Here is a 27,914-nt window from a genome sequence, read left to right as displayed (position 1 = left end):
AAGTACCAATCTTCAATTTTTAAGGGAACCCATTTTGCTCTAAAATTAAATCAGAAGTTGCATCTGCTATTTAAATCTTCATTAAGCTTTCCCATCTAGCTTGACTTTTTCTCTGTGATTCTCCTCAGAGAGGCAGGTGTTGCCTCCCTGGGCACGACCGTCTCTTCTCAGAGCTCGAGTAAACATTTTCATGACTAGAAAGTAGCTTCCTTCAAACCAAGTAATTAAAATGAGATTTTCTAATTAGAAAAGCATGCTAACTACTTCTTAAGAAGCCGTCTCATTGCCAACTCTTCGGCTGAACTGAATAAACATTTACTGAAAATGGTTAAGTAATTTTTTTCTTCTCTCTTGAGCAAGTGGATGGTTGGTCAGGATGATTGCCAAGGGCCAAGGGCCAGACAAAAGCCGTGAACAGAGGCGGGGTGCCCCCTGGTGTCGGCTGCCCTACCACGCTTTACAGCCTCACAATGGCAAGTTCCCTGGATTCACCTCCACAGGGATGGCGCAGCTGCGGTGAGACCACAACACTAACAACCATATGACCTACAGCCTCTAACCCTGAGGTCAGAAGTCAGCTACCAGTAACCGTCACTTCAACCAGGGACACAACAGAAGATGTGAGAGAGAAATAGAGCACAAAATTCAAATTCCTAAAACAGGACAGACCTACGGGGACCCCTGAAACTCTTGGCCTAGCCTAGTCTGTATGTGGCATTGGCGCAGGCTCTGCAGATGGAGTTCTAAAATAAGCAGCATCTGAGCGGAGTACTTCCTGAAACAGCTAACCACGTTACCAAACGGTCAGCACTGATCCAAAAGCAAAGATGAGAAGACGAGGAAGAGAAGCTAACCTCCATAACTAAAACAAGATGGAAACCCTAAGAAAGCCGACACCACATAAAAACTGTAATCAACAGCATGGAAAAGGGTGTAATTGTGGAAAAAACAAAATCCACTGCCTACAAGTCGACTCCAGTGCCGATTCCTACACAGGGTTTCCAGACCACAAATCTTTATGGGAGCAGAAACCTTCTTCTTTCTCCCATGGGTTTGAACTGCCAACCTTGCAGCTAACATTCATCATCCTACAGAGTCACTAGGGCTTCTTAAAAACTGTGAAGTGGGAACCTAATTTGTTATGTAAACTTTCACCTAAAACACAATTGAAACCTTTTTTAAACCAGTGAACCCCACGGGACATGGACTAGGTTTGCAGTGTCTGCTTCTTTGGTTGATCACCAGACCTTTCTTCCTAGGTGCTTCCTGATAGATTCAAACCTCCTCCCTTTCTCATATTAACCATGGCTCACTACTATGCTGATATTGTTGGGTGCCATCCAGTCAATTCGGACTCATGGTGACACCATGTGACAGAGCCAAACTGCCCCCAGGGATTTCCTAGGACTAAGCACTGGGGTGATGAAGCTGAGTAGCAGGTTTGGGGTTGAATCTTCAAGGAAGCAGATTGCCAGGTCTTTAAAAGTTTGAATCACCAAACTTCAGTTGGCAACTGAGCACCGCACCAGGCTCCCTCCTCACAGGCCTACCTAACCAGACTCCCTTAACATCCGGAGATTTGCTTTTCCACAGGCAACAGGCAAGTAAGATCACGTGAAGTTGCCCCTCTTGCAGAGAGGTTGGTAGATAGAAACTTTACCCCCAGCTGGCAGTGACCGTGCACCCACTTCACATGCAGAGTCCCAAAGATCTGAGTGGAAAAAACTGGAAACTGGCAGAGCTGGAATGAGAAGGCTTCTGGAACCCAAAGTGGGGCAGCTCCTGCCTCCACACACCAAGCATGACTTAGCCGTTACTCCTCTGAAACATCCGTACATGAGCACCCACACAGAGACCCACGGGAGACACCGTCAGTTCTGTGACCCGAACCCATCTCTTCACCATTGGGAACCACTGTCTCCAGGACCATGGACAGCAGAGGGCATCTCAATGTGGACAAAATGGTACCACAAAGGCAGACTCAGTTACAAGCCCTTCCCAAACTCTGAAGTTCAGCTGGGCCCAGGAAGTGCTTGCTTTACTTCCTGAAATGCACCTCGGAAACTCAGGTTAGGAATGGCACAAGTCAACACTCCTCACCATCACAGTGGAAAAACCCTCAATTGTCACCCAACCCGCACCTGTAAGGAGGAGCAGCTCAGGGAGGAAGGAAGCGGGCCCCCGCTGCTCACCCCAACTCACACCTGGCGCTGCAGAGCTGTCACTGGGTAGGCCACACAAGCCAGCCCAAAGCCAGGCATGATCTCCACAGTGGGAGCAGATGGGTCATCACAATAGCCGCTGGCCAGAGGGTCCTTACAACACAAACAGCATTTTGTGTGGATGAAATTGCAGGGGTGCGGGGAGGCCCGTGGAAAGGCTAGGGTACCCAATGTGCGCCTCACAGTGACCCCACAGGGCAGAGGAGGACTGCTTCCGAGGGCCTCAGGGCTTTGATCTTTTGGGGAGGAGACAGCTTCATCTTTCTCCCTCTCAAAGGTTCGAACTGATGGCCCACGACACCACGAAGGCCTCCCTTTGCTCGGATAAAGTGTTGTTAAAAGGCTGCCATAGAAAATACAAGAGACAGCCCCCCCACCCCACCCCCACCCTGGCCAGAGGACACATCTTAGAAGAAGTATGGAATTGGCTTATGTCTGGGAGAAGAATCTAGAAAGCAGGGGACTCCTCCCTGGCAGCTTACCCACATCCCTCCAGCCGCTGGCTTCATGGAAGTCCAGCTAAAATTCGATTACCATTCTGTATTTTAGAGTTTTATGTATCCAAGTGGGCTTCAGAAAGCTGGTGAGAAATTTTCATTATCTTTTGTTTCCATTATTCCACAAACTTTGTGAAGCCTCTTGTACAATGATTTTCAAAATGGGAGTAAAACCAAAAAGTTCTCATGGACCAAGTGCCCCAAAGTTGTTGTTAAGTACTGTTGAATCAGTTCCGACCCATAGCAACCCTGTATAGGGTTTCTGAGGAGCAGCTGGTGAGCTTGAACCACCGACCTTGTAGTTCAAACAGCTTTGCAGTCTGGTGCATTAACCCATAGCGCCACACCAGGACTCCAAAGAGACCCATCAAATTCTGCACAGTGACAAGATGGTCCAGTAGGTGGGACCCCCCACAACTGCTAGCAAGTGCCAGCTAACAGGAGGTCCTCTGGGATGCAGCCCCCAGTGGGAGCCAACCCATCCCTCCCTACACAGCAGACACAGCCTCCTGACTGCATGCCTTTCCTCCCCCCACCCACCAGACCATGTCATGCACCTTAGCCACCCGAGGACAGTGTGCCCCGAGCCAAAGCAGTGGGCCCCTACAACAGGCATCAACTACACAGGCGTGAGGTTCAGGACCAGGGACAGTGCCAAGACGCTCCCAGACACGGGGAGCCTCCGAAGGCCTGAGCCCACACTCGCTGTGACCTCTCCGCTCCGTGTGGAGTGCCAAAGCTGCCTTCACGTCACCCCTTCGTGAGCCACCAGATCCACTGTGCTTTCTGACTCAAGTGTCCACGTTGGAAAATGACTTGGAGCTGCCATTTCTGGCCATGAGGGGTGCCACTGAGCTGATCCAGGAGCTGTTTGGGACTCATGGACCAGGCCCACCTCACAGCCCCCATGCTCTGCAGACCGGCTTTCTTCACGGTTACAAGGCGCTCACTGAGGGCTCCTGACAGGAGCTGTAAGCGGCACTGAAGATACACTAGAGGACACACTTCTTCACTGAACTGGAAGGTTTATTGCATTCTATTTTTGATGGAAAAAAAACATAACATACACTTAGCACAACCTTGTCATGTACATACAGTCACAAGAAGGGTTTTCTACTCTGAGGATTAGACCGTGAACCGCCTCACAGGGCAATCAAGTTTTTCTTGAAATAGTTGGGCACTAAGTCTGACATTTGTTAATTTTCTCTTTTCAGTATAGGCAACAATTCCCCGTTTTCTTTCAGTTCCTAAAAAATAAAAATAACAGTAACAACACCTCTATGCATGTATGTATTGCACGCATGTCAAATCAAACATTTCAACAACAACCGCTCGCGTTTATGTCTGAGAATCAAAATAAACAGCTTCCCATGTTGAAACACTAGTTTACTAACACTTTCAAACTCAACACTATGCCATAAATATTACCAAGTTAGATTACCAAGCTCGAGTAAACACATTCTCTAAGCCTGGTAGGTTGTTCAGCATTCGCAAGCCCAGCCACTAGGGGAAAACAATGAAGCGCCCACTGTAAGTACCAGCAGTGACCAGGAGAGATTCAGTGACCTACAAATACTGACTGCCTGCTGCCCAAGCATACGTGAGCAAGCGGACGTCACATCGCCAACCAGTGGAGAAAGCCACGGGACTGGCAGGATGTCCAGACTGAGGGAATGGAAACTGCAGGGCAGGCTCTCGCTTTTTCTCTCTCTCTCAGATTTAAACTCTGGAGAGGAGTTATCAAGTGCCAACTGCGGTCATAAAGGATCAATCAGACTTTCTAGCTCAAAATCAATACTGCACCTGGGTGTGGCATTTAGGTGGTCCACGAGGCAGCGGGAATAGTAATGGAGAAGCATCATCAAAATCTACACCATCTCCTCTCTGGATTCATCTCCAGTAGGCGTAACTGTGCCATACAAAATCCCCCCCAGAGGATAGCAGAGGCCCGGGCAGGTCTGCTCTCTACTTCCTCTCTCACTGATGGAGCGAGGCCTCTGAGCTCTGGTGCCGCGGGAGTGTGAGGCCGCTGACCCTACAGGACACAGCAGAGCTGCCCAGGAAACACACTGCCTCCTCCTTCACCCATGGAGTGGCTGGTGGGCTTGAACGGCTGACCTTGTAGTTGACAACCCAGAGCTTAAGCCACAGTGCTGCCGGATTCCTGACCTAGTCCCCATCCCCCATGGCGGGATCAACACTAAGGTGACCCAGAGCGGCGGTTCGGCAGGATGCAAGAGGGAGCCAACCTTACCTTAACAATGTCCAGTCCTCCAACGAGCTCCCCTTGCACGTAGAGCTGAGGGTATGTGGGCCAGTTGGAGTACTCTTTTAACCCTTGCCGTACCTAAGGGACAACAGAGAGCCTGAGGCTCCATCCGTTGCCGGCGGACAGGGCTCAGGAGAGCACAAAGCATGACACGGAGCTTACCTCCTCGTCCTTAAGGATGTCAAACGTCTCATAGTCGACACTACAAGAATGAGAAAAAACGTTAATGGACAACGCAGGGTCAAAGGTGCAACAGTTATCAGCTTTTGTGAAAATAATCAAGAAAAGCTAACCACCAAACCCCAGTGCTAGGAGCTTGTACCGCAGAGGAACGGAAATGAACGGGCTTCTAACCTGTCAGGTACCACAGACTCATCCAAGAGCCAAACTGATCTGGATTTTTCTCTAGACAAGTTAGGTCAGACCAGGGATCAGCAAACTCTCTGTAAAGGGCCAGAGAGGAAACGTTCTTGGCTCTGGGGCCACACAACCTTTGCTGCAAGCCCACCCTACTGTCATCGTCCAATAGCACAGATGTGAGTGTACGTGGCTGAGTTCCAATAAAGCTTTATTTACATCAACAGCTGGCCAGCCCCAGGGGTACGTACACCCATCTTTGGCACTGACCCTTACACTGCTCCCAAGGTCACTGGAAGCTGCTCATGCAGCAGGAAGGACAATGGGCTAGTGGAGCTGGCCATGAGGGAGGTGCTCCCTGTCAGGATACCAAGAGCGCCGTCACCCCAACCCATGGCGAGCTGCTTTGCACACTCAAACATGAGCCCAGGAGGGCTGGACGGCCTTCACTTGCATCAGGGACTGAAAGCTCCCACATGGAAGTGCACCCCTTCTTTTAGGAAGGTGAGGTGGTCGGGGAGTAGCTCTCTGCTGTGTGTGCAGGTCGCATTTCTATAAAATCGGAACATACCTGCAGGCAAGTCATTCTGCTGGAGACTAAACAAGCCTGCCAGGAAGCTGCCCACAGAGCAAGGGCAGTGTGTTAAGACGGAGGCAGGAAGAGTCGCAGCGAGGACCACAGGCAGTGTGGGAAAAAGCAAAAGACACAGCAAAGAAAAACCACACTGTGTAAATCTTGCGTCCAAGCTGAAGTAGTGCCCACTGATAAACAGGAGGAGTTCTAGAACCTTCCAGAAAGGGCTGAGAGTGGACTCCTAACACTATGAGACCTGACTAAAGGACAGGGTGGGGGAGTCACGCTCTTCCCTCCACAACGGGCCCTAGCCTCAGTGCTGCTCACCTTGGCCAGCACTGAGGGGCAGGACAGGTGTCAAGATGCCCTGGGACGCCAGTCCCCAAGGAGTGGCTGGTCACAGACACGGGTAGCCCCCTCCCCTGGGCCCACAGGTGTGGCAGGGAGCAGGGGGGGGAAGCATGATGACCCTTGAACCCAACAGCTTGAAGAACGCAACCACTTGCTTGTCCTTCCATGTCCCTCAAACTGTGTCCACCTGCACAACTCTGCCTCTACTGTGTCCCCTCCCGAGGACACCCTCTAACTCCATGAAAGCCATCTGGAGAACACAGAACCTGCAGAAAAGCAATTGCAAAAGAACAGGGAAAGCCTAAAGACTGGACTTAGATGGAGTTCTCCAAAGATGGGCTCCTCTGGTCACCACGAAGCCAAACCTAGCAGCTCCTCCTGTGAGTCGAGGCAGGGAGGGCACAGTGGGCCCCACACCTCCTATCGGAAGCTCCTCCTATTGGAAGCTCTTACAGCTGTTCATATACAGGATTACAAGGACCTCTGGATGGCCAAGAGCCATGAAACAGCTAGTGGGAACGTCAGAAGAAAGTATCAAGGTGAAACCTTTAACAATTTGAAAATAAAATGTACATACTTAGTACTATTTAGGATTTCCAGAATTTGTTTGCTAAATCCGCATTTTGCTTCCTATAAAAGAGAAAACATGTGTTATACATTTTTACATGGATTCAACGAAGGTAGTTAGAGCCAAGGCTGTATCAGTGACTCAGGGCTCGCACACTTGGGCAGCCCCTGGGATGGAAATGGGGGTCCTGGTGTGACGCTGCAGGGTAAGTGCAGGACCACAAGGTCAGTGGTTCAAACCCACCAGCCACTTCTCAGAAACCCTATACAGGGTCGCTAGGAGTGGGAACAGACTCGCCAGCACTCGACAACAACATGACTAAATGAAGCCCTGGTGGCTGCAAACCATAAGGTCAGTGGTTCAAACCCACCACCTGCTCCTCAGGAGAAAGAGGAGGCAGTCTGCTCCTGTAAAGCAGTACTGTCTCAGAGCCCTATGGAGCAGCCCTCCTCTGTCCTACAGGTGACGGAGAGTCGGAATCGGAAGGGACTCCATGCCGGTGGGTTTGTGGTCTGGTCCCAGAGAGCAGAAGCCTCACCCCAACCCCAACCTATCCGTGGGCGGTCCAGCCCCTCATGGAGGAGGGCCTCGCCCTTCACCCCACATGGCAAGCTTGCAGAGGCATCACCCCGACCCCAGCCACTACAGTACCCAAGCCACACACCAGAGAAGATGACAAACTAAGGGGCACCAAAGAGCAGCCCCAGAACCAGGAAATGGAACGATGTGGCCCACGCTGGCGGCAGACAGAACTGCCCCCCACTGACATGGGGGGACGGAGTCAAGCGAAATGCAGGTTACTTATTAGAGCTCCACGAGCCCTAATTCAGGCCCAGGCCACTTCCTGATCCCAGCACAGCTTCATTAGCTAAAGCAAGAGAAAGAAGAATTAACTGCCCCCTTGTTGCAGATGCAAACATCCAAGACATGACAGAGAGCAGCAGCCAGGGTCTTTACCTGCTTGTCCCCCTTCATAAACAGTACCACGGCGGCTTGGTTGATCAGCACTTTGAGCCTAGAGAGAGAAAAATCTATCAAACGCTCGGCTCAATCGGTCAGCACCACTTCTGCTCCACTTTGAGTAACAAGGACATCTGAGCAATGGCAAGACAACAGCTCACAGCTTTGGCCTGGTATTAAACACGCAAATGCCTGACACTTTCCTCTGCCTCCTTCTCTCCCTAAGCCACTGTGAAACACAATATGGCTTTCCAGGTGATGATATGGTCCTTAAAGTGGGAATTCAAGCCCATCAACTCGTAGTACAAAAAACATGAAACAAAAATCATAACCAATTCTACAAGGAATTGTTCGGTAAGGGGCCATGAAACCCATGGGGAATTCTCAGAACTGTGCCTCGTACAGACCAGCACCCCCAGTTCCCAGTCACCCTGAGATGAAAGCTAAGAAATCAACGGTCCTCCCTCATGTTGAATCCCATGTGCAACTGTTCAAACATCACAGCGCCTTTCTGCCCAGAACAAAAACGATCCACACAGCTCAGGACGACAGGGTCTGCACAGTGTTGCGGTGGTCCTATAGCTCAAGGACTCCATCCAGAAGGTGGTGCTCACAGATGAAACGCACCCACCCTGCACCAAGCTGTGGCACGTGCGGGCAGCTAACTTCTGAAAAACAACACGGCGTCCAGGCCCATAGGGCCAGTGGCCAGCTCCTGCCAGCTCCTGCTCAGCACTCACAGCCTACAGAACTCTACTTTCTAGAAAAGTCCAGCGATAGCTTTGGGTGTCTGAATCCACAGGAGGTTCGGAAGGAAACTGAGAAAAAAGCAAACTGACAAGTAAACATGAGTTTGCCCAAGTGCAGCTGCCCTGGGGACAGCACATCCGCTAGAAGCCAGAGCAGCAGTCCGCACCAGAGGGGCGTCGGCACCGAGCAGGCACTCCCGAACACCTGACCCCCATGGGCTTGCTGTCCAGGAGGATCAGCTGACCCGCCAAGGCCAGAGGAAGGGGCCCTGAGTACTCAGTACACTCGGCCCACCTGGATGGCTCACACACCATGTATTTCAAATCAGCCAATACCTAAGTCCCTGTGGGGACCACCACGCTTCAAAAGCCCTCTAAAAGCTATAACCGACCACTGCTTCATAAAATAAGACAGGCTTTCAAATCAAAACAAGATCCACTTTCGTCAAGTTGCTTCCAACTCTCAGTGCCCCTCTAAGACAAGGGAGAACCGCCTCAGAGGGCAGACAGCCTCATGGTTCCCGTTTATCCAGCAGCCCAGCGTTGAACCCGCTGCACCATGCTGGGACTGGTTAGCTCCAGGGTGAACATCTGGGGCTGAGAGCGATGTCCCCGGGGCATGGGGCTGTCTGGCTGTTCACCGTGGAACTGCTCGAAAGTCAGAGAACACCTGCCACCCAGTCGCTAAGTCGGTCCACACCAGACGGACAAGTTCGCAGCGTGACTAGTTTGAGCGCACATAGAAAACACTAAATTCTTGACTTTGGGAGAAGGGAGCTATCATTGGAATCGACTCGGCAGCGGACTGGTTTAGGGTTTTATATAAAAATCACAACAAAAAAACTGAGGATTTTAGAGTTTTTATGAAATAGCAAATGTTAGACTGTGTCTAACTTTCAGAGCACTTACCTGTCCTCTAGTTTGGGCACTTTGGGGCAAATCGTATCGAGTTCTCCTGATGCTTCTAGCTCCTGAAACGCACACACATGAAAGGACTCAGAACCCCACTCAGCAGCCAGTCACCTGACCAGCGATCATGCTCCTGGCTCCAGGTTCATTTAACAAGCCATTCAAAGGGTGGGGAGGGCCGCCAGGGAGATGCGACAGACCATGTGTGAACCGCTAAATGCTCTGTAATCCCTCACCCAATTCACTGTACAAAGTATACAGACAGACAGATGGACAGAAACGGCCCCCTGAGGTTTGGGCTTCTCACCTTGATAATATCAAGTCCTCCTATAAGCTCGCCAGACACGTAGAGCTGAGGGTAGGTGGGCCAATTGGAATAGGTTTTGAGACCCTGACGAACCTCTTCATCTGAGAAGATGTCAAAACTGCTAAACTGAATGCTATGCTTCTTAAGAATTTCCACCATCTGTTTGCTGAAACCTGAATAAGGAATAAATAAGGAATTAGTTTCTCTGTCTCATGATTTTTAATTAATTCGGAGTCCAGATTACCTACTTGAATATACATGTCTGCTCATTCTTATCAGCGATTGAATGACATACAGAAAGAAGAAATAAATTCCACGAATATTCATTACTTGCTTAGAACCACACCCCCACAGGTGGCGACTCAGCTGAGCTCTTTAGCCCATCTGTGATTGAGCAGTGTGTGTGTGTCTGTCTGTGGCCCATGTGTACAATGAACCACCCAAGCAGAGACCTGCACAAACCATGGTACACTCCTGGTCCGTGCTCCTCTACTTCTCCAAGCCACGGACGGCCGCGCTCTGCGGTCCTCTGCAGGTGTGTATACAGCACAGCTGACAGCATTCTCTGGGGTTCCAGATGATGTCATCACAGTGACAGGGTGTTCTTGCTCATCTTGGGCCAGAGCGCGACAGCTCCTTTTCTAAGTGAGTTATGTTCCCCAGTGTATGTGATGGGATTTTGTCTTCACCACACAGCAGTGGCAAATGTCGTTCCAGGACTTTGTGACACTTTTGTGAGGGATTTTTGTTCCGTACCTTCTCCCATCACTTCCTGATGATGACACTAGTACTGAAGAGAAAGTGTGTGCGTTATCAGTCTTCTATAAATCTGTTGGTCTAGACTGGATAAGGGTATTATTCTCTCTGTAAGCGAATTCCTCCAGACCGTTTTCCAATAATTTACGCGCACACACGCACACACACACACGCACACACACACACCAGGTCTTTCACTCGTGCCTTTCTTCTTCTAAAAACTCATGAAGAGACAACCTACTGCTTCTTCAGATTGAAAATCCTGCTAAGATTTAGCAGCACCCGTAATAGTTTTTAACAAACTCACATCCTAAAATTCTCAGTAAGATCAACTGCAGGCCTTGGTTATGGAAACATGAAGCGCCACCGTGTGTGGGTTCGGGCCAGTCCTCCGCAGTAAAGTGCGTCACATGGATTGCTGGGTTTCCCAGTCTTGATGGCAGACAAGGCCACGAGGTGGACCACAGCACGATGAAACCGTGACATCTTAGGACAGGCATCAAAGTCAGACACAGGCACCGAGCAAGCATGTGCTACTGGAGAAACAGCGCCCAAGGACTCGCTGAACGCGAGGTGGTGGCAACGCTTCCATCTGTACAAACAGCACCATTCCGGGAGGCACGAGGCACGCTGGACACCTCGCGGGAGCACTGTCGGTCCTCGGAGTTGATCCCCACAGCCCCAGTGGGGAATTGACCCTGGGTCGGAGATCTTTTCCTTCAGCGGCAAGCTCAATGGGAAACAGCTACGGCTGACTGCCGATGGTTTTGCTGCTGCCGACCCGTCTGCTCCTAGGAGTCTCCTGTAACCGCTGTGGGACAGCTTTACTCTCGCTTTAGGCAGTGACGTTCAGACTTAGAAAGGCTGACTGGGAGGGGTTTGCAGGATTAGCATGGGGATTGGAAGTCTGAAGCTTCCGGATCAACTACCGGGAAAGCTTTCTTCTAATAACCAGATGTGTATGCTTTTCTTCCGGAGGAGCAAACCCATGTGTGCAGGAGAAAGTTTACAAGTGGCAACACCAGGCTTAACTGTTTCCACCTGCAGTCCATCTACTCGTGACAGAAGACTGACATTTCTATCCAGGGGACCAAGCATCTTTGTTAACTGAGACAGCCACAAGAATTTCCAAATAACCTAATGTACCTGGGGGCAAAGTAGACTATTCTGCCTAAAACCTCATACACCACGGTGCGTCTGGAACCTGCCTAGAACATAGGAGTGGAACAAGAGCCACCCAATGGATGGCAGCAGGGACACCCACATGAAATTCAGATGTGACTCGTTCATGGTTTTTGGAGGCACACAAAGGGAAAGAGGGCCAGTGGGTCCCACATCGAGGGGTGTGGCCAGCAGCCATGCACTGGGGCTCCACATAGCCAAGGAGCTAAAGCAATCCTCCACCCCCAGCTCCCAGGGCAGACAAATCGCTTAACGATCAAGACGCATCCCAGGGCACATGGACAGGGAACGTGGCGTTGGAGCCAAATCAGTGAAGGGAGAAAGCAGTGGGATCGAGTCCAGTCAAGATGCTTCAAGAATGTCAACTTCAGAAAATGGTCTGCTTATTACATTGGATAGAAAGATATGTTGCAACAGAAAACAAAATACAGGGAAAACAGAAAAGCTCAGTAAAAACGTGGTTCTGGAACTCCCAGGGAAGTACGCCCGTAGAGTGAACTGATAACTGTTAAATCCTATCTGATGCCTCCCACCATCTAACTGCCCAACACCACGGGCTGCCGAGGGCTCCGGAACTAATCTCCTCTCTTTGGTCCTACCGTGTAACGGCTTCTAACCACCACTACTCACCACTGAGACCGTCATGACGAGAGGCTAGACGCAGCCTCAACACACGCTTGCGGATGCAGCAGGGGCAGGGAAGTAGTACCCTGGTCTGCCTCCAGTGGACTTGAAGACGCTCAACATGGGCAGGAGAAAGGATCTGAGGGACAGTGGAGGTCACCGACGGAGCAGAGGGCCAGCACGCCTCTCCTGCACGCCCAGCAATAGCCCTCCTGCCCATCTCACTATGGCGTCACTCGGGACAAGGATGAGACCCCTCCCCCAATGGCCACATTGTAGCCTCACAAGATTCAGTGGGCAGATCCACCCATGCTCCATGCCAGCATGTTGGATGCCGAGACGCTGGCTAAGCCACCAATCAGGCTGATGGTACCGTCTATGCTCCACGTCCTTGTCATTGGGCCACCAGGAGATGTGCCAGAGTGGGCCACTTGCACCCCACACAGTCCAGAGCCTGGCCGCTAACTCCAGGGCTCATAGGCATTGTCTGAGACGGAAATGCGGCAAGAAAAAGCTTCAAGTGGAACCGAGAGATCAAGGGGCCGTTACCCGTGCTCATCCGTCCACATGCGATCTGAGGACTACAGGGAAGGGTGCAGATCCCAGTTATGCCGGCAGCTGGGCTCTCCTTATGAAGCCACACTGCACACGCAATAATCACACCCACAGCTTTCTCAGTTTTACTGCCACTGTTTTCACCAACTCCCTCCTGTGCACTTGGAACACATGCTCCCAGATCTTCACCGTCAGCATCAGCAGACCTTAGCCCCGTCCAGTGATGTGGGAGGAGGAGCAGGAAGGAACAAGCTGACTGGGCCAGAGACGTCAGACAGCTCCACGCTCACGTAAGGACATGATGGCCAGCACACACATGGAGAGGTGGCAGAGAGGCCAGGAGCCACAGGGTCAGGAGGCTCTGAAGCCTGCCCACCCATGCAGTGGGGTGAGGGGTAGTCTCGGGGTGCCACTGGACACAGGGACTCTCCCAGCACCCTGCAGTAGTCTCACTGGTCTGGGTGACAAGAGGCTGCCCAGTAAGAGCACAGCAGGCCAGAGGCAGTGCCCCCTGGTGCCCAGGGCCAGGCCCCTGAGGACAACCAAGCTCCCAACTGAGTGAGTGACCGCAGAGTGTCTTACCGCAGCGCGGCTCCTGAGGCGTCCCTTTCATGAAGAGCATGCAGGGGGCAGCGGTGGTCAGCTTCTGGAGACGGAGGACGAGGTCTTCCTGCATGGACCCCTTGGTGCTGGGTGGGAAGGTGCTGCTGGACGCATGCCGATGGACCTTTTTGGTCAACTCAGGGGCGTGCGCTCCATCGAGTCGGTCAATCTGCTGAGAGTTCTGAGGGAAAAAGCGTTAGAATCCCTTCATCAAGTGCACACTTCAAGGTCCAGTGTGACGAGCATGGGTTACAGGTCAGACGACAACTCCTGGACACATGACAAAGCACATCACCCCGTAACCCACCTCTCAACATCAGAGATGTGAGCAGGGAAACATACTGGGAAGACATGGCTACATCACAAACCCAAACTCAACCAGAGTCTAACCTAAGGAAGAAAGATGTCCACCCTCCGTTTTGAAGCAGGTGTCGGGGAAATCTGCGCCGGTCCCTGGAAGAGCCGACCATCACATCACAACACTCAGCACATGCCCTACGCAAGTCGTGGGGTGGTCTCTGGGTGTCTCGGGCCATGTAGGTGAGCTTTACCCAGAAGCTCCAGGGTCTGGGCCTCAGGCTGACGTCACCTTTCTGCATCCTTCTGACATTCCCCATTCAGAGGGAAGGGTCCACGGCCATGGACTCAGACAGACTGTCCCACTGCCCCCACCCAGGGAGGTTGGCGGGCCATCTTCATCCTTACCTTGAAGAACAGAAAGGTAGGCACTGAACTAATGTTGTACTTCTCCGACACTTCCGGGACAGCCTCAGCTTCCAGCTTGAAGACAAAAGGAGGCATGTGTGGTAAGCAGGAGACTGTCTCCTGCCTCTCATCCCACAGCCTGTGTGGCATGGTCTACAGCCCCTTCACACGCCAACGACAACGACAGCCCCGAGCCTGGGCTTTTATTTTGGCAGAACGCTTCAGAAGATATATGGAGGCTGCGGGTGACATTCTGGGTATACAAGTCCTGTGCTGTGACCCCAGCCATGTCAGATGACAGGGCTTAATCTCTGCCCCCAGCAATGGCCACCGTTGGCACTCCTGACAGGTTCCAAGAGGCAGGACATTACGACTGGCAGTCACTGGCGCCCACCAGTTAGGAAGTGAGGAGGAGCATTTCTACCCTGAACATCTGCGAGTCTGCTGTGCAGGAAGCAGGCCCTGCGGGGTCTAGTAACAGCTGTGCTTTCAGCCTGACACCACCACACTCAGGCTGGTCATCCAGGGGCAGCCCCGCGTCGGGGAGCTCTGTGGGAAGATGGGCTCCCCCACACGGCACGGTATGAGGGCAGGCCTTGTGAGGCAGCGGATCTTCTACCGCGCTCTCCCTCACAGGACTGCCAAGATCACAGACACTATTGGAAACCAGTAAAGACCTGCATTCAGGTTACCCCTGCAGGAAATAAAACTGATGTGGTTAAGTTACACTGTTACAAACGTTCTATGTCTGCCCAAGCAGCGAAGGTTTCCAGAAAGCTTGAAATGCTCTTTTCATCGGGAATTTTGTCCAGTCCATTGTCTAGTTGAATGAACTGGCCATTTGCCATCTGTATTTATTCCGGGTAGGTGTAACTGTGTAAACGTTAAGTTACCATCGCTCACCTGTCCAGTAAAAGTGACAGAAAGGCAGCAGGCAGGACACAACCGCCTGAGACACCCCTGCCATTTTCTCCTACACGATTCCACCCTTCACCCAATGGTGGGAACAAAGCTGATACCTCGGGCACACCTACACTGGAAGCCAGGTCTGTTGGGGTCAGCAGTGGGCCTGCCTGAAGGACGCCAGGCTCTCACAGGAAGTAACACAAGCCCAAACAAGGTGGCGGACTTTAGCTAGCAGCTGCTCCTCAGAAACCCCACCCAGGAGCAGCGAGGTATTGCGGTCTTAAGGTAGGACACACCAGGTCAGCACCTGGACAGTGTCAGCCAGGCCTTTCTCCTGGCTGGAAACCACTTGGCCGCCAAGTGTCAACTACTACTGAGTCCCTGGGGCCTCTGGGTAGCAGCAGTCCGTAAGTGCCTCCCTCAGCTCAGCTCCCAAATGAAGTCAGGGGTGAGAGCGCTCCAGACAAGAGACAGGACATTCCCAAAGAAAGCAGAGCCCCACTCCAGGGCCACACGCCAGCCAGCGCCACTTCAAACTCTCTCGTCTTTCATTTCTCTGCGTAGGCCGGCAGTTTCTGCTCCTCTTTAATCCAGACTGTTAGCCCCACTACAGCCCAGAGAGAAAAACGTCTGCATTTCTACATCAACCTGAAGCTGATCAACATCCTTTCCAAATGACATGAATCAACTTTCCTAACCGATATATGTTCATACATCCAGGTGTGTCCCCGGGGCTTACACTGGCTTACGTGATGCCACTTCTGAACCCCACAAGTAATGCCTGCAACACTGAAATCCTAAACCTCTGTACCATTAAGGTGCTGCGAAAATGTTTTCAGTGAAGTCCTGGTGTAGTGCTGCAGGGTCATGTGCTAGACCACAAGATCAATCAGCGGTTCAAACCCACCAGCCGCTCCTTGGAAACCCTATACAGGGTCGGTATGGGTTGGAACTGACTTGATAGCTCTTCACACCACCACAATGAATAGTTCTAACAATGACAGCCGAAAGTCAGCATACAAATACTTTTAAAGACCTGCGATCAAAGGAGGACAAGGGAGCTCAGGAACAGCAGGGCACAGGGCTCACTTGCTGTCATAAATGGTGACCGGGCCAACCTCCAGTGGGGCACACCACATGGATGAACACTGCACTGTGTGAGACAGGTCAGTCACAAAGGGACAAATGTGTCGATTCTAATGACATGAAGCAGCTCAAAGGGCACAGGTACAGAGACCAGTACTACAGGAGAACACACGATGAAGACACTAATGTCAGCCAACTGTGCACAACAAGACGACTGCACAAACGGCACAAGTTCTGACACCCAGAAACCTAGTGACTCTTTTCCTTATTCTTAAATGGCTGATGGTCCAGTCTCATTCTAACTCAGACACTGACACACAACAAGAGCGCCGCAGCTGCCCACCTTCCAGAAAACACTAGGTAACAAGACCAAGATACGACAGCTGCTGAGTGGTGGGGTGAGGAGGTCAGGCGACAGAATCGAGTCCCCCTGTCTCACCAATCCAAGGCTACTCCTATCTCCTCACCTCAGTGGCCGTTCTGTGGTCTCCTCACACCTATTCTGGGGCTCAGCATCAAGTCCTCTTCTCTTTTACCTAGTCATTCTCCAGGGACGACTCCACCACTCCCATGATGACCCCTAGTTCTTTCCAGTCTGAACCTCTGCCCTAACGTTGAGACTGTTCTCGGATGTCTAACTCCCACTGGACGTGTTGAAACAGAATCTCTGTCTCCCTTCTCACCCTACTCCCACCCATGGCATCCATCTCATGGAAGCGATCCAGATGCTCAGGTTAAAGGAGGCAGTCTAAGGCATCTGTTTCTCTCACTCCCATCTGCAGTCCCTCAGTGGGTCTGCTGGGCTCCACTTCCACTGGACACCAGTATCTCAGACACAGGTATTTCCACATCCGAAACAGGTAACACTGTCCTCTGTTCTTGCACACACACACCCTTCCAGCCACTCTACACACAGCAGCCATTCAGACACAAAAAACGTGTCACGTCCACAATTAACCTACCCCAAGGGGCAGGTCACTGCCCTCAGACTAAAGCCACTGTCCACAGAGCTCTGTGCCCTGCCCGCCTTCTGCCCCTTTACTGCCTCCAGCCTCCAGAGCCATCTGCCAGGAGCCTCCCACACCCTCCTGCTAATCCTAATCCTCTGTGTACAAGCTCTTTCCCCAGATCTGCAACCACTGACTGCTTTCCATGTCTTAGACCACACCACACTACTGCATTTCTCACAACCACAGCTTGTGGTTTTGCATAAAAATACAGTAGGACCCTTCCAGCCCAGCACTTGGGTGCCTCTGCCAGCTTCCTTCTTCAGGAGACTTTAATTCTAGGACACAACGGGAATGAAACATCGGGGTACTCGTCTCCTACCTGGGGGCGCCAGGACCTAGAGGAACGTGTGGCAGTGCGTCCACACTCTGTAATAGTGGGTGGCGGTAGGTCTTCAAGGCTGTCAGTGCTGATGAGAGACCAGCATTCTAGGACACGGAGTGAAACCTCATAAAGAAGCTTCTTCTCAGAGAGCGATGAAAGGAAAGAATGGCTTTCCAAATCAATTTCCTTCTGACAACCAAATGTCAGTTTCAAAACAGATTACTCAATTAATACTTTTACAACTTGTTGCCCCCTTTGTGAAACTTAGCTGACCGCCACCACCATCTACTGATGTCAAATGGACCCTACTCCTGACGATCCCACGTGTGTCGGGGTGGAACTGTTGTGAATAGGTGATGTTCTCCATCACTGTCTTCAAAGGCTCCTCAGTGGGCTCAAACCTTCAACCTTCTGGTCAGCAGTCAGGCTGGCTAGCCATTTATGTATGCCACAGGGTCTGGCTGCCCGAGGCAAGTCCAGCTCACTGGGAACCTGCAGGGCAGGTGAGGACTGCCCAAGGGCTTCCAGCTCTTCCTCTGTACACAAGCAGGATGGTCACATCTGCCTTGGAGCAGCTGGTGGACTTGAATCACCAACCCTGTGCTTAGCAGCCACATGTGAGAGGGCACAGGCCCTAGACTCTCCAAATACTCCCAATGACAAACCGGAGCTGCTTGACCCCGGAAGCACCAACTATCTCGTGAACATTTTCGCTTCTCATTTCCTCACCTTGGGGTGCCAACTGGGGCTTCTTAAATGAGCTTCTTCACCAAGTCCTGAAGACCCTTTGGCCTGTGATAATGTCCAATGGAAGACAGACTGGGCCGCACAGAGAACTTCTGAGGTAGGGGAGCCGCTGTGGCCACTTACAGGAAGGACAGGTGCAAACAGGCTCAGGTATCTGTGAGCAGGACCAGGCTCCCAATCTTGGCAAGTATAGACACTTTAGCAGTTGGACAAGTGAAAACCTGACTGCCAAGTACGTGCAGACGTGACAAGTAATTCTAAAGTCACTTTAAATAAGTCATCCCGATGGCTGGCAGCTAAGAACGATGTACCACCTACAGCAGTAACGGGAGACACTGAAGGCGGACTCAGAACCATTAAGGCGATCGTGATCAAACTTACCATTGAAATGTTTAATCATTCATTTCCCTTGTAATCCAGAGCTTTTACCACCGAGTACACACGCAGATCGAATGTCCTCTTCTATTATTGACATTGGACATGTTAGGGCTACACTCGAAGACTACATTACACATTTCATTGGGATTTTTTATTTAAATCTTAATTTTTTTTTAAGTTATTATGTTCATCCATGTCTCTCCTACACTGGGAGGATCCCTGCTAAATGAATACATATGGCTACTTCTGGGTGTGGGCCAACAGGAATGACAAGGAATGGAGCGTGTCTGAGATGCCTCGATGTCTACCTGTTGACCTTCTACCTACATACGCTGTCTACCTGTTTACACTGTTTACCTGTTACAACGGCTGTGATTTTTGAGCCTTCAGAGAATACTTCATCCACACAAGAAAAGTTATGGCACTATAGGATAAGCACAGGACCGCAGGGTCTGTTTAAACCACAAGGTGAGCAGTTTAAACTCAACAGTCGCTCCTCAGGAACTCTCTACTACTAGGTGGCTGCGAGTCAGAACTGACTCAGCAGCACGTAACAACAAAACCACTACAAAAAGAATCTGAGAACTCCATCACCTGTGTAATAAGCTATGCACCTGTCAAAGACTCCGTACAGAGGAGCACACAGAAAAGTACAATGGGGTCTTTTTTAAACTTTAGTTACCGTGGTGGGTAAGTTTACTTGCTTGTCCCCTGAACTCACAAATCCTGGATTTTCATCTTAAAAGCACAGGCTTTTGAATTCAGGCTATGGCTTGTCCTCCATGAACTCATTTCTAGATCCCTCGTCACACTTTGGCCAGCACGGAGTCTGGTGTTGACCATGGCTGCATGTCACTGCCCTTGTAGCTGACTCACTCGGGACGCGGCACACACGGATCCAAGGTGACAACTGGCAGCAAAGGGCCCCTGGCACCCTTCCTCCTGTGCCTCTGGACTGGGTGAGGAAGACATCGGTTCTAACCAGTCTGGGCTGGCGCTGTCGGTTAATGCACTGGACTGCAAAGTAATTTGACCTACAAGGTCGGCAGTTCAAGCTCACCAGCCACTCCTCGGAAAGTCTATAAAGGGTCACTATGGGTGGGAACCAACTTGACGGCTCTGAACCACCGCCACCACCGAGCCCCAGGAAGCAGCTCTGGCTCCTCGCCATGTCCCTGTACCACTTGGAGATGTTCGGGCTTCACTACCACCTCACCCAGCGTCTGTGTCTTCCCACCCACGATGGACAGGAAGTCTGGTGACTGCACTTCGCAGAGCTGCAGAAATGCAAGTGCTTCTCAGACAGGAGTCATCTACTGCACCAAGAACAGGTCCCCATGCCCATCACACACATCTGGAACTCCGAGCCACCCCAGTCCGTCTAGTTTAAGCCACAAACAAGGATCAAGTCCCTGCCGACAGGACAGTGACAAGGCAGTACCTTCAAGAAGGACACCTGAGGCTGCTCCTGGGCCAGCTCCAGCATCACCTGGTTCATCTGGGTACACTGTGGGGCCCATGGCGTCCAGAAATGCACCACCACCAGGGACCTGCAACCACAAGATGCATTCAGTCTGAGATGACATTCTCTTTGCAAACAGACAGAACGCTGTTCCGAAAGCCACCATCAAGAAGCCCAGCGGTGTGTTAGATAGAGACAGAACGCTGTTCCGAAAGCCACCGTCAAGAAGCCCAGCGGTGTGTTAGATAGAGACAGAACGCTGTTCCGAAAGCCACCGTCAAGAAGCCCAGCGGTGTGTTAGATACAGACAGAATAAAAAGCCGTCTGGAAGGCCCTAGGAACCTGCTGGGTATTTTTTCAACTTAGTGTTATTTCTTGAGTCAAGATTTATCCCCTAGAAGTGATTCTGAACATTCACCCATCTCAACTCACAATTATGCACATCAACTCTTACCTTCAGATTCTGGGGAAAGGTGGGAACTACAATTCTAGCAAGAGGCATAAAGTCTGTGGAGAATGGTGCCAGCCTGGTAGCACAAGTGGATTACAAGGTGTGCTGCTAACCTTAAGGTCAGCAGTTTGAACACACCCATCACTCCATGAAAGAACAATGAGGCTTTGTGCTTCGGTACAGATTCACAGCCTCGGAACCCTACCCAGGGTTCGAACCAAATGGGTGGCACGATTTACTTGGAAACGTGACACAGAGATGAAGACCACGACCAGGGCACGGCAGGGCACACCCACCCACTGCTGTCAAGCCAATTCTGACCCAGGGGCCCTGCGGGAGAGAAGGATTCCGAAACTGTGGCTCTACGGAAGGACACAGCCTCGTCCTTCTCCCACAGAGCTGCGTCACCAGGGTTCAACAGAATGTTTAAAATGAAGATCTGAAAGAAAACAAGGGGAAAAGCAACTACTTTTCCAAAGACATCCTTTCATACTGATTTTACACTGTGATTCACAAGCCATTCCTTAAACTAACAGTAAGCACAGATAGAATTGTGGACTAATAACCCATTTATTAAATGCTCACAAGTCTCAGGGCACATCTATCGTAAGGACTTTCAGACACTGATCTTAACTATTTTTATATATAATTATCTTCATCAAGATATCTTTATGTCTATCTTTATATCCAATTGAAAATTTCTCCGTTGTATTGAACTCCAAGTTCAAATGTCATCTTTTCTCTCCCTTCCCCCCAAAGCTCAGGAAGACGACATGCAAAGCACATACATGTGTGTGCACATGTGCTTGTGTGTGTGCTGGGCATGCCTGTTACCAGGAGGGAGGGAGGAACGCACAGCCCACCTGTGGCACGAGAAGGCCGCCAGATAACCCAGGTGAGTGATAAGGACCACATTAAGAGGTAGAAGAGAGAGGGTCCAGTGACAGACAGACAGACAGACAGGCAGGCAGATGGGGCATGTGTCTAAGGCTGAGTTGTCCTGGCTTAGGGACTGATGGCAGTAGCAACACTAGTCAAGATAAGTGAGTTGTTGGTGTGAAGTGCCATCAAGTCAGTTCCGACTCACAGCCACCCGGTATAGCATTTCCAAGGAGCGGCTGGTGCATTTGAACTGCTGACCTTGTGGCTAGCAGTCTAGCGCTGATCTACAGCACCACCCCTGGAAATTGCCAATCTGAGGAGACAGGAAGTCTAGTTGAGTGGCTGCTAGGACAGTCTGGATCTCTGGGAATAGACAAGAAACTGATAGTGCTAAAGCCAGAACTCTCCCACCCAGAGGTAGTCATCAGCATTGAGTTAAGGCACCCAAACTAAGCCAAACCCACCATCCCGAGTCGATTCTGACCCACAGAGACACCAATCTTTACTGGAGCCGAGTTTCCTCTTTCTCTCATGGAGCAGCTGGTGGGTTTGAATCCCCGACCTTGTGCTTCGCAGGTCAGCACCTAACCCACAGCACCACCAGGGCTCAATAGATAAAGAGCAAATACCTATGTAGTGAACCACGGCAGAGGTCCAAGAGGAACATAAAGGATGCCATCGAGTCAGTGCCAACTCATAGGAAACTCCTGCGCAACTGAACAATACGCTGCCCAGCCGTGCACAAGCCCACTGCTGCTGCCAGTGTCAGTCCTGCTCACTGGGCTCTTCCTCTTTTTCACTGACACTCTACTTTGCCAAGCATGATGTCCTTCTCCAGGGAATGTCCAAAGTATAGGAGACGAAGTCTGTCTATCCTCTCTTCTAAGGAGCCCTCTGGCTGTACTTCTTTCAACACAAATGTGTTTGTTCTTCTGGCACTCCATGCTACTTTCAACATTCTTCTCTGACACCATAACTCAAATACATCGATTCTTCTGTATCTGCCTTATTCACTAACTTTCACATATGAGGCAACTAAAAATATCACGGACTAGGTCAGGCACACCTTAGTCCTCAAACTGACATCCTACCCTTGAACACATTAAAGACATCTTGTGCAGCCGATGTGTCCAATGCAATTCATTGTTTGATTTCTTGGCTGCTGCTTCCATGGGTGTAGACTGTGGATCCCAGCACCATGGAATCCTTGGGAACATCCACCTTTTCTCCATTGAAGATGATGAGGTGATGAGGGGAGGTCAACATTTCAGGGGGTGTGGTGATCAGGTAACTTCTCTGATGTCACCGCAGGGGACGGGCAGCATCGCCCGACAGCCAGGCTCTAGGGAAAAGCTGGAGGGTGGTGGACGCTAGAGGGCTCGTGATGAAGAGACCAGCTGCAATCAAAGCGCCAGGTACAGGGCAAGGCAGGCTGGAGAGTGAGAAAACCTCACAAGGTGAGGCTGAGGGCAGCAGGGTCTCCAAGGAGGAGCAGAGGGAAGGACTGAAGTCAGGAGAGACAGGGTGGAGCAGGGACGGGCTAACAGATGCATGCAGGGTCTCTCCTGAGATGGAGAAGGAGCTCTGAGGCTGATGCCACTTGATGTCCTGGGTTCTCACAGGTGGGAAGCTGAGTCCTTCGACAAAGGAAGGAACTCTGTCCAGGGGCCCCCTGGCAGGAAAGGATCCCAGTGGGTTAGAGTGTATATCCAGCAGGACTGTGGTGCCAACTGCAGTGTCCCATCAAACCCTGCTCCCTCTCCATCCTGGTCCACACTCCCTCCTCCTGGTGATCTGTCTTACCTCCTGCTAATGCAGGAGCCGGTGAGGACTCCCGGGCCTAAGGGACAGAGGGAAGGCAGACAGATGGAGGTCCACGTCCACAGAGACTATGCCAGGATGCCCCCAGCCTTCCTCACACTCACCGAAACTGGAAATGACCCAACACCCACAAACTGGCTAGAACAGAGTGCTACCAACAAGTACTCTAATAGGGTCCTGGAGTGGCACTGTACAGTAAGCACCGGGCTGCTACCCACAAGGTCAGCAGTTCAAATCCCCAGCCCTTCCCTGGAAACCTTATACAGGATCGCTATGAGTAGGAACTGACTGACCGGCACCCGCCACCACCATCCACAATAAAAAGGAGACAACTACAGCCATGCACACCAATAGGGACACACCTTAATGTCACACTGCCATCTAGGAACCGGTCTAAAGCAGTTACGGTGATAGAGCAGATGGGTGACAGAAGGCGGCAAGGGAGACGCTCAGGAACCCCCAAAGCTTCGAGTTCTTGTCTTTGCAGGCATTCCACAAATGCACACAGCTGTCAAAATTCACCTCCCCAAACAATGAACGTTTTTCACCAAATCGGCAAAGAAGTTTTTTAAATCATACTATTAAATTGAACAATAAACTGGATGAGGTAAGATAAGCACTTTCATAACGGCTAGTGGGAATGAGATTTGGACTTTGCAGACATGTTTTACATACTAACAAGCCCCTATCCGAATGAAGCTATTAAAGAGACAAAGATAGCTGCCTATGGATATTTATTTCCCCACTACTTCACATGACAAATAATGAGGAAAATCTAACGTTGAACAAGATGCTTTGAAAGAAAAAGGACACATGCAACTTGAATTGAAGTCTCCGTTCCATCAATATTAACAAGACTTTTTAAGAACACTGGATTTTACGTTCTCCAAACTTCCATGTGCGGGTGCAAGCTGGACAATGAAGACTGAAGTATCGCCACCTTTGAATTACGATGCTGGTGAGGAGCACCGAGCGTACGTACCATGGACCGCCAGAAGAAGAAACAAAACTGCCTCCAAGTACAGCCAGTGTGCTCCTCAGAAGTGAGAATGGTAAGACTGCCTCACATGCTTTGTTTCAGGAGAGACCAGTCCCTGAAGAAGGACATTGTGTCAAGTAGAGGGTCACTGAAACAAGGGAGACTCCCAATCAGCTGGTTTGACACTGGGAGCTGCAGTGGGCTCCAACATGGTAACAATCATGCAGGCAGGCAGGACCGGGCAGTGTTTCAGTCTGCCGTCCACAGGGACACCTGTCCTATCTGTAACACAGGGAGCACCGAGCAGGCATCAGAGCATGCGCAAGGGCCCTAAACGTCCATTTCTCCACTAATGGTAATGCCCAGTATCTGAAGGGCAGGTGAGACTGTCCCTTTGGTCCTCTCGATTAACAGTGGCCCCTCCATTAGCGCACGGTTTGAGGAAACCGGAATCACTGAAGACAGAATAAGAAATGTCAGCTCTTCATCCGCAAAATCGTGAGTGCTCAACGCAGGGGTTGCACTATTGTTTTAAGTGTTCCAATCCTAAAACCACGAACGGAGGCACAGCACGAGGCGCCCTGGTGGCACAGTGGTGAGGAAGGCTGACGGCAGCCTAGGATTCTATGGGGCAGTTCTGTCAGCTGGGGCAGCTATGAGTCACAATATACTCAGCAGCATATTAAACTGTCGGGTGTTCTACAAAAGGACAAAACTCCTTAACTGTTCTATAAATGGCTATTAACATCCCTGCGTAGACTTGTGAGGTTTCAGCAATTTACACTCAAAAACCTAACTGCTGTTGTTGTTACTAAGTGCTGTTGCGAGTCGATTCCGACTCATAGTGACCTCATGTTCAACAGAGGGAAACCGTGTCCAATCCTGTACCATCCTCACCATCGCTGTTAAAGCTTGAGCCCAATGCTGCTGCCACTGTGCCGGTCCTACTTAAAAAGAGAACATTTCCATTCATATCACATGTTCAAACCGAGGAGAAGTGATGGCGTGGGAAGTAAAGTTTAAAACAACTACGTTAACACGAGTTGAGATTCTCTCATTGTCACAAAGCCACAGAGATCGGCTCCTTATCCAGGAGCCTCGCATGCGTCCTGTGGGCCCACTGATGCTAATTACTACTGTGGAAGGGGTACAGGGTGGTATTGTGAGTCTGTTTCCAGCACAAAGCAGTAGCAATGTAAATCTCAATGGTATTTACATTTAAACGTTTACCCTTTGAACTATATCTTAAAAGCAGTTTGAAACATGAAACCTAATCACAAAACTGCGAAACCCACAAAAAAACACAGCCTTTCGGTTGATGTAAATTCAAAATGTTTCCTAGAGACAGGACCACACAGGCCAGCTTATCGCAAGAGGTCAGCTCTCAGGTTCTCCACAATGGGGCTGCCCTTTAATGTGACCCCTTCCCTCACCTGCTTGCTGAAATAGAGGAATTGAAGCAGCTGCTGCTGAGCATCAAAGAGTACAGTCTTCAGAAGAGATCACACTTCAACACGCAGAAAACACAAATCCTCACAACTGAGCCAAGAAGCACATCAGGATCAATGGAGACAAGACTGAAGGTGTCAGGGTTTCATTTACTTGGATCCACAAAGTCCATGGAAGTAGCAGTCAAGAAATCAAGGGATACACGGCAATGGTCAACTCTGCTGCAAAAGATCTCATTGAAAGTATTAAAAACCAATGATGTCACTCTGAGGATTAAGGTGCACCTGATTCAAGCCATGGGACTTTCAATCAACTCATGAATGTGAAAGTTGGACAATAAAAAAGACCGGAAAGAACTGATGCATTTGAATCATGGTATTGGTGAAGAATATAAATATACCAGGAACTACCAGACTCCATGGCACATAACAACAACAACAATCAGAAGAATGAACAAATCTGTCTCGGAAGTACAGTCAGAATGCCCCAACTCAGAAGGCTGGTGTACTGTGGACATGTTATCTGCAGGGGCTGGTGGTGGTGGTAGTGTGCCGTGGAGTCGGTTCTGACTCATAACTACCCTGTATAGGGTTTCGGAGGCTGTAAATCTTGACGGCAGCAGAAAGCCTCATTTCTCCCACGGAACACCTGTAGTTTCAAACTGCTGACCTTGAGGTTAGCAGCCTGACTCTTAACCACTATGCTACCAGAGCTACTTATCAGGAAGGATGAGTCCCTGGAAAAGGACACCAAGCTTGAGAAAGTGAAGGGTCAGCAAACAGAGGAAGACCCCTAGTGAGACGGATTGGTACAGTGGGTTCAAACATAACAACTGAGAGGAAAGCACAGGACTGGACAGTGTTTCCATCTGGTGTCCGTGGAATTGCTATGAGTTGGAAACAACACAACAGAGGTCTGTGTGGACAAGTGTTGATTGAGTCAGAAAGCAGCTTTCATCAGTGAGTAAGCTTCGTTCCCCAGGTTAAGCCTAAAATGCCCAAAGCACTGTTGTAAGTACCATAAGCTTGGCCAAACGGAAAATGGTCCCTTTAACCTCTCACTGTTTCATCAATGACAATACCTCCACCTGATCCACCCATCAGAAAAATCACAAAGTACTAGCTGCTTGTGTTTCAAATTCAGCCAGACTTGTACTGAATTGATGGCCCATGAACACCGGCAGACACGCTGCTCCACACAGAAAACAAACAGGTCAGTCTGCGTGCTCAGTGAGTCACAGCGTCACAGCCGTGGCCTCACGTGACCCTAGGGGTGGGCACCATTCTAACCCATGCCACTGCTTAGGAAATGAAGGCTCAGTGATGAAACTGACCCAGGAGTCCCAAGGCTGGAATCTGGAGTGGGGGACGTGATGCCCATCAAACTTCCTTCCACGTTAACTACACACAATGCCGCCCTGGGAGACAAATAGGTCCAAGGTGGCACTGTAACTGGCGAGCACCCTCCCTGTGGGCATGCACTCCTGTAATCACTCCCCCTTTGTAATCTTCTCAAGGGGATGAAGGGCCAGGGGCCAAAGGGGAGGACTGAGACCATGCTAGATCCTAGCAGGAGACCCCGACATAGAGCTGGGCGCCCCCAAAAGTTTAATCACCTAAAAGGGAAGGGGCACTGCCTCACCCAGCTAGACCCTCCATATCTGCTTAAAGTTCTGTGACTGGACAAGAGGTAGGTTCACACAGGTGTGGTCCGGGTCCCCCAGGCGCCCCCGTTCCCCGTGTCCCCCAGAAGCCCCCGACCCCCGTTTCCCCAGGCGCTCCCGTCCCCCGCGCCCCCCAGGTCTGGGTCCCACTGGCGCCCCCATCCCCCGTGTCCTCCAGGCCCGGGTCCCGCCCGACCCCCGCCCTCAGCCGGCCGCAGAGCTGAGTCACCGCGTCCACAACCCCGGGCCTCCGGGGCCAGAGGGTCGGAGCCCGGGGCCTGAGGGTCCGGCCAGGCCGCGGCCTGGGGCCTGCTCCCGGGCCGGGCGGGAGCGGCCCCCGCGTCGCTGAGCCTTCCGGCCGGCCGGCGCTGGACCCCAACGCGGAGACGAGGGGCACCCGGGAGGGCGCTGGCCGTGCCGCCCATTGTGGCCGGGCCTCGTGAGCGGCTTCCGCCTGGTTCTTAACTTCCGCAGCCCCGCTTACTTGGCCCTGAGGCGCAGCAGCTCCTCAAACTGCCCAGTCGAGCCGACCTCAACTACCGTAGGTGCCTCGTGCTGCCCCGTCGCCAT

The 27,914-nt window shown here is 51.0% G+C and overlaps 1 protein-coding gene across 1 annotated transcript; it reads right to left on the bottom strand.

Moving 5' to 3' along the window:
• Positions 1 to 3,915: 3,915 nt before the first annotated feature.
• On the bottom strand, positions 3,916 to 27,914 carry GLRX3 (glutaredoxin 3). Its single transcript, XM_006867443.1, has 11 exons — positions 27,829 to 27,914; positions 20,079 to 20,187; positions 14,189 to 14,263; positions 13,463 to 13,664; positions 9,764 to 9,936; positions 9,457 to 9,518; positions 7,796 to 7,853; positions 6,848 to 6,900; positions 5,151 to 5,190; positions 4,974 to 5,066; positions 3,916 to 3,966 (listed from the first exon to the last, which is right to left on the bottom strand). The coding sequence occupies exons 1-11, from the start codon at positions 27,912 to 27,914 to the stop codon at positions 3,916 to 3,918; spliced, it is 1,002 nt and encodes a 333-aa protein (XP_006867505.1).

The sequence above is a fragment of the Chrysochloris asiatica genome, unplaced genomic scaffold (genome assembly GCF_000296735.1).
Source record: "Chrysochloris asiatica unplaced genomic scaffold, ChrAsi1.0 scaffold00105, whole genome shotgun sequence".
Classification (NCBI taxonomy): domain Eukaryota; kingdom Metazoa; phylum Chordata; class Mammalia; order Afrosoricida; family Chrysochloridae; genus Chrysochloris; species Chrysochloris asiatica.
Note: the sequence above shows the minus strand (reverse complement) of the source record. Positions and strands in the feature narration are given on the sequence as shown.

What these genes read in the sequence shown, in the direction of transcription:
- GLRX3 (XM_006867443.1), bottom strand. Translation starts at nt 27,914, where the DNA reads ATGGCGACGGGGCAGCACGAGGCACCTACGGTAGTTGAGGTCGGCTCG. An exon ending in CTACCTTTCTGTTCTTCAAG is followed by an intron (nt 13,665 to 14,188) that starts GTAAGGATGAAG and finishes TTTTTCCCTCAG; the next exon opens with AACTCTCAGCAGATTGACCG. An exon ending in TTATGAAGGGGGACAAGCAG is followed by an intron (nt 6,901 to 7,795) that starts GTAAAGACCCTG and finishes TCTCTTTTATAG; the next exon opens with GAAGCAAAATGCGGATTTAG.